Raw genomic sequence first — 10059 nt, 5'->3', positions numbered from 1 at the left:
AACCACAACGTCTGAATAGTTAACTTATGAGGCAAGCAGTTCCTTTCTGATCAGAAAATAATTTGTTTCAGACCAGCCATAAAATTCCTGTCTGATCAGCAACAAAATTCCTCTCTGATCGGCAACAAAATTCCTCTCTGATCAGCAACAAAATTTCTCTCTGATCAGCAACAAAATTTCTCTCTGATCAGCAAAATTTCTCTCTGATCAGCAACAAAATTTCTCTCTGATTAGCCATAACATTTTTTTCCTGATCGTCAATGCAGTTCCTTTCCGTCACATTCCAATTCTCGTGTTATGGCAAGACACTGGCCACAGCTGGTCCAAGATATTATCTTGAGATCAGATTAATTTATGATAATTGGCGCAGTTTATAATTCCAACTAAAACTGACAATGCTGAGCAGTTCAATAGGCTTTTGTCTATATTAGGCTTCTGTCTCTATAGGTTTCTGTCTCAGTAGGCTTCTGTCTCTATAGGCTTCTGTACGGAGTTTATGGATCGCCGTATAAAACTTTCTCTATAAGCTTCTGTTGTAAATGAAACGTAGGTTTTCAAATTGAAGTTGGTCTTAGTGTCTCCTTCTTCACGGATAAGCGTTCCATTCGCTTTCTTACTGTTACTTCTGATCTTTCTCTTATTTTCAGAGGCCGTGAATACGGGAAAAAATCTTCAGTGGTCTGGCAAGTTTTGCCGTTCACTGTTATTCTGTAATACTAGTTTTCTCTTTCACTGATATCCTGCATTACCATTTTTCTCGTTCATTCGTATATTGTTCTGTCATTCTTCTCGTATGTACTGCCAGTTAGTAATTTTGACCCTACCTCCATTTCGGGATGTTTATATTCTGACTTTGACAACCATTTCTATTCAGTGGTTGTTAGTAAACTCGTTCTTAAGGCATCTACATATCAAATATTTCTCCATATTCATTATTCTTCGTCCACACATCGACCACGTTATGCGAATATTTATCTTTCGCTTTCCCTTGTGCTTGCTTCTATCTCTTGTTCAACATACCAATCACATTAATTAACATTAATTTTTTATATACATATATAATCTGACATTTATTGGTACATTTTAAGACTGATTAATAAGGGCGTCTATTCATGACGATCCTACTGTCCTGCTCAACCTTATCTTTAACCTTCAACCCAAAGCCCGGTTTAGCATGGGCCGTATCAACTGACACGGATTGTTGCTGGGCCCTCCTGAGGCTTGGCCTCTTCGGAAGACGACTATTTATATGACCGCCGGAGCCGAATTTCCTAAATATTAAGACGCTCTCCAGACCTTGCCGTCTTCTGGCCTTGGAGTTTAGAGAGTAACCATTCAATCTAGATTTTGTCTTCATCCCGACTTTGATGTCTTTACTCATACGATTACAGCAGTAACACGCTTTGGGAAAGCATATACGTGGCTTGTGAATTCAGGTACTGAATTCACATACGTGTACAGGTACTGAATTCACATACGTGGCATGTGAATTCATAAACGTGGCTTGTGAATTCAGGTACTGAAGTGTATTTCTAGCTGTAATCTATTTGACTCTAGTGAACTTTCGAACTTCTTTGAATACATATACTGTTTTTCCTGCTACACGCATATTCGGTTACACGATTTATCTCCCCCGATTCTCAGGACATATATCTGTACACGTTTAAATTGTTGAATCACGAGTCAGTTATTAGTTATTACCAATGTTGCCAGGGTTATTACCCTGAATGACTATTAACCTAGCAATGGTGGGCGTCTTCCTGTCATGTATAAGGCACTGAAATTCATGATCTCATGATCCCTACGAATTATCACTGCGGGATTGATATTTACTGCTTCAGCTTTAGTCTCACCAACTGCATAGAAGTACAATTCTTCAAAATGAAATGTTGCCAATTATTTGGCGCTTCTCTCCCGCTATCATTTGCCTTTTTTGGACAATTTTCTGTCATAATGTTACTCAATTTCGATGCTGGTAATACACTTCTTCGATGCTAATGCTGTTAGCTATTAATACCCTCTGGAGTATATGGATCTGCATTCTACACGCCATTTCCAGCTTTATTCACTCTTTGCCGCAGCGTGTAGTCGTGGCTCTTTTGTTATTTCTCTACTATGAAGTATGAAAGCCCACATTATTTTCGTGGACAAGTTTCCGTTACTTTATGAGCCTTTGATCCCGCCCCTAGAAGTGTGCTCCGTATCGTGTGTGCATGGATTCCCATGGAGAGCTGTGGTGGTGCAGTGATGAGAGACTCAGTCTCTCGCACCCAGCTCCCGGGATCTCTGTCTCTCGCACCCAGCGCCCGGGTTCTCTGTCTCTCGCACCCAGCGCTCGGGTTCGAGTCCCACTGAGGACAAGTTCTTCCGGGAAGCTCAGCTCATGGTCAACTCAGCCATTCATCCAACTCTGGTTGATAAATGAGTACCTGGCTTGTCCAGGGTGTTGTGTAATGCAATAAAATGGTTCTGGCGGGTCAGCGAGCCAGTGAACTGCCAGTGGCCCCAAGTGTCCGGAAAAACTTACTTATCACTCCCTCCCTTCCTAGTCGCTACTACAACGATGGGCAATTACAACAACACGGATTCACAGGATTGACTTCATTTCGAACTCAGTAGGTACTCATTTTCCCGGAGGCTTGGAACATCTTTCGTTGTAAGTCCTGGAAACATGTTGTTTTCTTCGCATTTCGAGATCAGCATGTTTGCTTATCAGACATTTTATTCATCATTTCTGCTATGTTTTGTCTCGTAGTCACAGCTCGTAGACCAGCCTGACTTCTACACGTTAGATTTCCTACACGTAAGTTTCGTACTAATGTTTCTATAGACTTTTGAAGCAGAAATATCATATTTTTCGCACTGGCTTCAACGAACTAGACTGGATCTATTTGAATGCTTAATCGCCGAAGAAGAAGAAGAATTTCGCTCTCATTGATACTTCTCCCTCCTCCCCCCCTCCCAAAAAAATCCAATCAATTGGGAAACGCAACAATTTTTATGACCTAATTGAATCTGAAGAATCGTACCCTCTTTTATTAACAATTAAAGCGACTCAGGCCACGACGCCTGTTTCCCCTGGCTAGCTGGAGGCTGGAGCGGCTCATAGCACGAAGTCTCTCTTTCCCCTTAAGATCTCCCAGGTAACAAGTAGGGATCCCCAAGAGTTCCTTTAGATCAAGAGCCTCCAAACTTTTTTCACCTAGGTCCAACAGCAAGTTTTCTGAAATCTTCGTGGCCGGTCACGCACATTTACGGTTTTTAATTCATAAATAACCAGAAATAAACGACACGCTCGATTTTTGTACACATTATGTTGAACTACGAGATATCCTCGGCGGACCGGATGTAACTTAGCCTTGGGCCGGAACCCCGTCCGCGGCCCGTAATTTGGAAGACACCTGGGTTAGAGGAACCAACCCCGAACCCCGTCCGCGGCCCGTAATTTGGAGACACCTGGGTTAGAGGAACCAACCCCGAACCCCGTCCGCGACCCGTAATTTGGAGAGCCCTGGATTATAGGAACCAACCCATGGCCATGCTGAAGCATCTCGCATTCACGGCGACCAAGCGACGCCGAAATAAATTGATCTTCCCAACGCCCAAACTCACGACTAGCTCCTCTGATCTCCGTGCCGCCATACTGCGCATACAGTCGCGTCCCTGACTGGCTGGAGTGACATACCGCAGAGCCTTTGTTGGCCCTGNCTTATACCACGACGCCTCTGTTTCCCCTGGCTGACTGGCTGGAGGCTGGAACAGCTTATACCACGACGCCTCTGTTTCCCCTGGCTGACTGGCTGGAGGCTGGAACAGCTTATACCACGACGCCTCTGTTTCCCCTGGCTGACTGGCTGGAGGCTGGAACAGCTTATACCACGACGCCTCTGTTTCCCCTGGCTGACTGGCTGGAGGCTGGAACAGCTTATACCACGACGCCTCTGTTTCCCCTGGCTGACTGGCTGGAGGCTGGAACAGCTTATACCACGACGCCTCTGTTTCCCCTGGCTGACTGGCTGGGGGCTGGAGCGACTCAAACCGTCGACGATGTACTCATCAGTTTGGTTTTTGTCATAAACTCAGTGAATGCATAGTGTAATTGATGGTGAAATAGATCTAATAAAAGGAAATTCTAGCTTGATTCACGTGCAAGTATTTCTGTCATAACTTGTTACGAAAACTTCTTGCCTAAATTTGCTGTTCTTAAAAGTTTATCGTGCATCTGTAATTATAAAAAAAATCATTAGCGGTGAAAATTGACCGAAGAACTTTTCAGATAGCTATTTTTCAACTATTTACAATACTGTTATATGGCCTGAAAATAATGAAAGTAAAATTTTAGTGAATATTTTACTAATTTATAGATGTTGAAAAATACCAGTTGTCTTCACGTCCCTTCAGTTGCCTCGGTCTCACCGCGAACAGCGTAAAGGTGAGATTTGTGACTGTTAGAAACTATTGTCTATTTTGTAAGAGCCTGCGAGATGTACGTACCGTAGTCTAAGTTTCCAATATTCTTAGTATTGAATCAGTTTAATTCAATTTAAACTTTTGAAGATACTTTAAATTACAATGGAAAGTTTTCAGTTTTTAGTATTAATCTTGATTGATTTTGATGTTCACAAGCATGTGAGTTCCGCTACATTTTGATGCTTGCACTCGAAAAAATGAAAGAGTTAAATTGTCCAAATATTGACCCAGTATCTTACGCACGGCACGAGTATAGAACGGACACATGAAGAGTCTGCTCAACTCGAGAATGTTGACTGCTCATTGATTAACCATTATTTTGATTTTCTTCAATAGTAAAATAATGTTTCTATTCTTGTTTCAGAATTAACAAATTTGATGTTAAATTTTTGTGCAGGATACCGGCTAAAATGCAACCCTCTACAAGTTTTGTCGTATGACGTTGCTTTTTCTTCTTGCAAGTCATTTCGCATGCGGCAATTTTTTAATTTGATTCAGCCTCATGTTCAACGTATATTTCTTCTCACATGTACTTATATATATTTAATATTGTGCTGAGAAATCATGTAATATTAATATTATACTACGCTCAGCCTTCAAGATATTATTTTAGATGTCGTTAAAAAGTTTTAAATATATTTCAATGATAAATGTCATTTGAATAATTTTTTAACGTTGAAAACTTACTAACTCCAATAGAATTACCCACGAGAACGGAAGCAAACAATAACATTCCCAATGTTATTGTTTGCAAACAATAACATTCCCAATTATTTATCTCTTTGAGATAATTGATATCTCTCATGTTTTTTATTTACCGTATCTCTCTCTTTTATCTTATCTTTTTAATACTAATCGCATTGCGTGTGTTCAGCAGAGGCGCCTGGGACGCTTCGTGCTTACAGACTGGACCTCTGCGAAGAATTTTGGAACCCAGAATATTCTGGCCGCTGAACTCTTCCTGAAAACTTGGATCGCTGCTCATATCATTAAATTCCGGATGACTATATTTGATAACGCTGCCTCATTTGTTTCTTAGCGCTGGCAAGCTCAAGACCGTTAGAAAAATCTTACCACGGGAACAGCGGCTTCCCAGTTCTGTGAAATGGATCATTGAGGCTTTAATGAATTTTAGTTTGAGGAATTATGTAGCAGATGTTCTGGCAACATCAACCAAAGTATTGGACCTGTCTTACGGTTTGTTGATTCGTTGATCCTTACTAAAGCAAGCCGCTTGTGTTCTTGCTCTTGGATAACTTTCCTCCTCAGTTCTGCAGTTCTACTTTAATAAACCTGGACCAAGCCTAATGACCCAAACACCCAATTGGAAGTTACCGTCAATGAATCAATAAACTCATCCGTTTTAACCTGAACTAAGAGAAACATTATAATGGTGGCCAGTACGATTGTGGAATACTTGCATGAAGAGCTCAGTGTTACTATGTTATGACTGTTAGTGTTGAGATTAACTTGAGTCATCTTCTAAATTACAGTTCGAGAAAAAGGAAAAAGGAACTTACTTCTGAGTTTTGAGCAATGGAGGAGTAAATGTTCATTCGTGACGGAAAGGAATTAGGCTTCAGTGATAGTGCCTTGTTGAAGTACGTGACTGATCGGGTGAAGCGGGAGGAGGAGCGAATGAGGAGGGAAGAAGAGCGTCTAGAAAAGGAAGAGCGGCGAAGGAAAGAAGAGGCTGATCGAGAAAAAAGACTGCTTGCACGAGAAGAGAAGAAAAGACAAATATTTCCTAAATATCATTGCTTAAAAACAGCCATGCTTCTTCTATTGTTTGCTCTCTTGTTGCTATCTAAAGAGGGTGAAGCACTTATAGGTTATGATTGTCAGGCAAAAAATGCTTCATTCATCTCTGTAGCACTTGCTGATATAAAGCAATGCAATGAAGCTATAGGTTCCTTTGTGGAAGAAGAGATTTCAGGTCAGATCATCCAAATTCATCAGTATCAGCCTGTCCATGTATACTCTTGCCTTATCAGTGTCATCATCACCACAGAGTATTGCGGAAAATTAAATCGTATATCTGCTGAACCAAAAGGAATCACTTCTCACATAAAACATTTAGGTCCTTCCGCTTGTATGGATGCACATACTATTGGGACTGTAAACATTCATGGACAGCAATTCAATGGACTAAAGAAGAATTCGACAACTACAATCGACACTGTCTTGTCAGGTTCCGTAGATGATGGTGGTTACTGTAAAAATGGAGGAATTTTTATTCATGAAGATGGTACTAAATCTGAAGACAAGCTAGTTAGAGCTACAATGAAAATCAGTCTTTATGACCGTACTGAAACTCTTTCATTAGAAGCAGATAAGGTCATAGTTCGTTCTCTTGGTCTTGAATGCCCTGCTGATAACGGATATTGTGCTGATACATTAGTTGGAGAAGTTGTCTGGAAAGAACTAGACGGAGATTGCACTAGCAGAGTGGATGTTTTGTATGAAGGACCATTATCCTTAGTGACCTTTGCTCAATCAGCAATAGATGCTATCAAGATCATTATTGTATATACACGCAACCAAATGTTTGCTCTTAGAGTTTCTGGATTTGGATTAAAATGTGGACATCCAACGATGACAACTGAACATAAAAGGATTCATGTAGTTAAAAAGAGTGATGTTGGTATCTATGTGTTCAGTAGGTCTCCTAAATTCAACAACAATGTCGATCTGAAATCATACATTGATAGCCAATTTCTCTATGCTTCAACAGCATTTATAAAAGGCACGGATCAGATTGTCAGAGATTTCAGTAATGCAATGTGTCAAAATAAAAGAGAAATACTCAAAAAAAGGCTTGTCTTGTCTCAGTTGAGACCAGACCAAGTAGGTACTTTAGTTGAAAGAAAATTAGGAGTCACAGCTTCTATTCAGGGTGAAGTGATGTTTATCATTACGTGTGTTCCTGTGCCAGTGGTGTACAGAAAAGGAGCTGGTTGCACGCAAGAAATACCTGTGATGTATAACGGCAAGCCTATGTTCGTAGAACCCATCACTAGGATTTTAACTACTACTGGCACATCATCCATCTGTTCTTCCAAAATGGCACCAAAATTCAGAATAGATGAGAAATGGATGACTGTGTACAATGGACCTATGGAGAGTGCTGCACCAAAGATTTTGGACCCTAATAGTGTAATTCAGTCTTGGAAATTCATTCCATTGTTGGATATCTCGAAAAATGGATTGTATGATGCTGAAGACATTGAGTCTCTACAGAAGAGCATGATGTTTGGAGACAACAGAGAGGCCTTAACCACAAATTTTGCTAAGGTCTTATACGATAATGGAAAAACTGGCAATGAAGGGTTCTCAGCTATTGTTACAGAAGATGATATTTCAGGATTAGGCTCAAGGATCGGGGGTTGGATGTTTAGGGTTACAGACTTAATAGGTCAAACTACGTGCGTTCTTCTCGGCATCTTTGTGATCATCGAGTTATTCTTGTACTTAGTAGACTGCTGTTTAAACGGGACAATCATCTATAAGAAGATGGGATGGTCTCTGTGGATTTTGGCTGCACCCCTACATGCTATCGTGCATATGATCACACATGACATCACTCGAAGGAGAACTCCAGCTGAAGATGAAGATCAACCTGAAGAAGTGCGAGTTGAACAAAAGAACTAAGTTCTCAAAAATACCGCTACATCCTCTCCTTTGTAAAGATTCAATTTAATGATTTTTCTCGAATGTCCATGTGGATTAAGAAAATCGGAGATTTGTTCAGAGCTCGATGTATTGCAGTGGACCAGCGAATCAACTCAGTGCTTGAAAGAAGCCGTTTAATTGTTAACCGCGGACGTGGGCACGTGGCATTAGCGATACCTAGGCGCTAATGTCTAGGTGATTTCGCGTTCATTCCTCAGACTGATGCAAGCAAGCTGGGTATTACAGGAGTTTTGGGACAGGAAATTGATGGGAAGTTTAGGCCAATAGCATTCATGAGCCGTAAACTTAATAAGGCTGAACAGAATTACTCTGACATAGATAATAGGTAATAGAGTCAGGGGTATGATTTTGTTATTGAATACATCAAGGGAACGGATAATTTTTTGGCCGACTTGTTTTCAAGGAGTGTTTATTTGCCGGAAGGGGAGTAAGAAGCGAGGGCTTGGGAATAATTTTGGATCATTTGTTCAAATGGAAATAATAGATTTAGGGGGGGGGGAAGGTATGTAATGAATTTTAGTTTTCGGATAATTGTAGCAGATGTTCCGGCAACATCAACCAATGTATTGGACGGACTTGTCTTACGGGTTGTTCATTCGTTGATCCATACTTGAGAGAGCCGCTTGTGTTCTTGTTCTTGGAGAACTTCCCTCCTCTGTTCTGCTGTTTTACTTTAATAAACTTGGACCAAGCCTAATGACCCAAACACCCAATTGGAAGTTACCGTCAATGAATGTATCAATAAACCCATCCGTTCGAACCCGAACTAAGAGAAACCTTACAGACGCTCTCTTGGTTGGTTATAATTTATATACCTCCATGAAACTTAGTAAAGAAGAATATTATCTCATGGCTTTTCGGTGCAAACCATGTTTCCGATCCGAGATATTTATCATCAGGCACTTCTATAAGCTGGCTTCTAGAATTAAACTGCGTTTTATTTTAACATGATATCGTAATTTGTTTAGAGTTTAGACTTAGAGTGTAGGTTTAATGGAACTAGTCCTGACGATTCATAGACATTGTAACTAAAAGTAATATTGCATCCTGTTACATCGTCGAAGGAATACAATTAACGTTGTAAGCGTTAGAGCATTACTCAGCCACTCGCTCGATGTGTGACAAAAGATTTATTGATTCTTGTAAAAACTATCTAGACTATCAAAATGTTGAATATGTTTGATAACTACCATGCTCCTCTTTAATTGGATAGTTCAATTGAGATGTTTATGGACCACAAATTGCTACTCGTGTGTTAGTACAAGTTTCATCATTCGAAACAATTTTCGTGAGTCACCTTCGTTCTAATAATTGCTGTAAAGACAGCAAAATATTGTAAGTGTAGTGTATTTTAATTGTAATTAGTGTAAAACTTAGAATAAGTATTGTGACTTCCGTAGCCTGAGAACTTCATGGTGTTCTAAATTATAAGAATTTTCATTTATTGCATAAAGTTTTGTGTTTTCGCTAAAATTGTTCGTAGAATTTGAAACGATTAAGTGCTCTTCTTAGGGAGAATTTAGGTATAATGACTTACACAGTTGAAATGTTTTCCACTTTTGCTGAATTGTACAAAATTAAGAGATAGAGCAAAATATAAGTTGCATTATTATGTATAACAAATTCAATACTATTGCAACTTAGGCAGTTGCAAAAGCATTGCAACTGGTTCCACCGTTAGGCAGTAGGCTCTCATTATGCGTGTCCTATATACTTCCATTAAATAATTTTTTTTTGAATGTCATTAAACTACCATATCTGTTTGTATCGCACGCAGTTCTTTGTGAATAATATGACCTGTTTGATCTATTTTCAGGAATTATTGACAAGGAGTGTTGTTGCTTCATATAAAATATCAAAGTTCTCTGTTCTCAAAATATCAGTGTAAAAATCTTC

The 10059-nt window shown here is 39.9% G+C and overlaps 1 protein-coding gene across 2 annotated transcripts; it reads left to right on the top strand.

Moving 5' to 3' along the window:
• Nucleotides 1-3711: 3711 nt before the first annotated feature.
• LOC108680132 lies at nucleotides 3712-10059 on the top strand. Of its 2 annotated transcripts, none has more exons than XM_018168904.2 (2): nucleotides 3712-4432; nucleotides 5348-10059. In XM_018168904.2, exon 2 carries the CDS (start codon nucleotides 6019-6021, stop codon nucleotides 8119-8121), a length of 2103 nt encoding a protein of 700 aa, XP_018024393.1. In that variant the 5' UTR covers nucleotides 3712-4432; nucleotides 5348-6018; the 3' UTR covers nucleotides 8122-10059. The 2 variants fall into 2 exon arrangements, with proteins under 2 accessions (XP_018024393.1, XP_018024392.1); XM_018168903.2 differs by having other exon boundaries at nucleotides 5345-10059.

The sequence above is a fragment of the Hyalella azteca genome, unplaced genomic scaffold (assembly GCF_000764305.2).
Source record: "Hyalella azteca isolate HAZT.00-mixed unplaced genomic scaffold, Hazt_2.0.2 contig4415, whole genome shotgun sequence".
NCBI classification, from domain to species: domain Eukaryota; kingdom Metazoa; phylum Arthropoda; class Malacostraca; order Amphipoda; family Hyalellidae; genus Hyalella; species Hyalella azteca.
The sequence above is the reverse complement of the archived record's forward strand: the minus strand, read 5'-3'. Positions and strand labels throughout refer to the sequence as shown.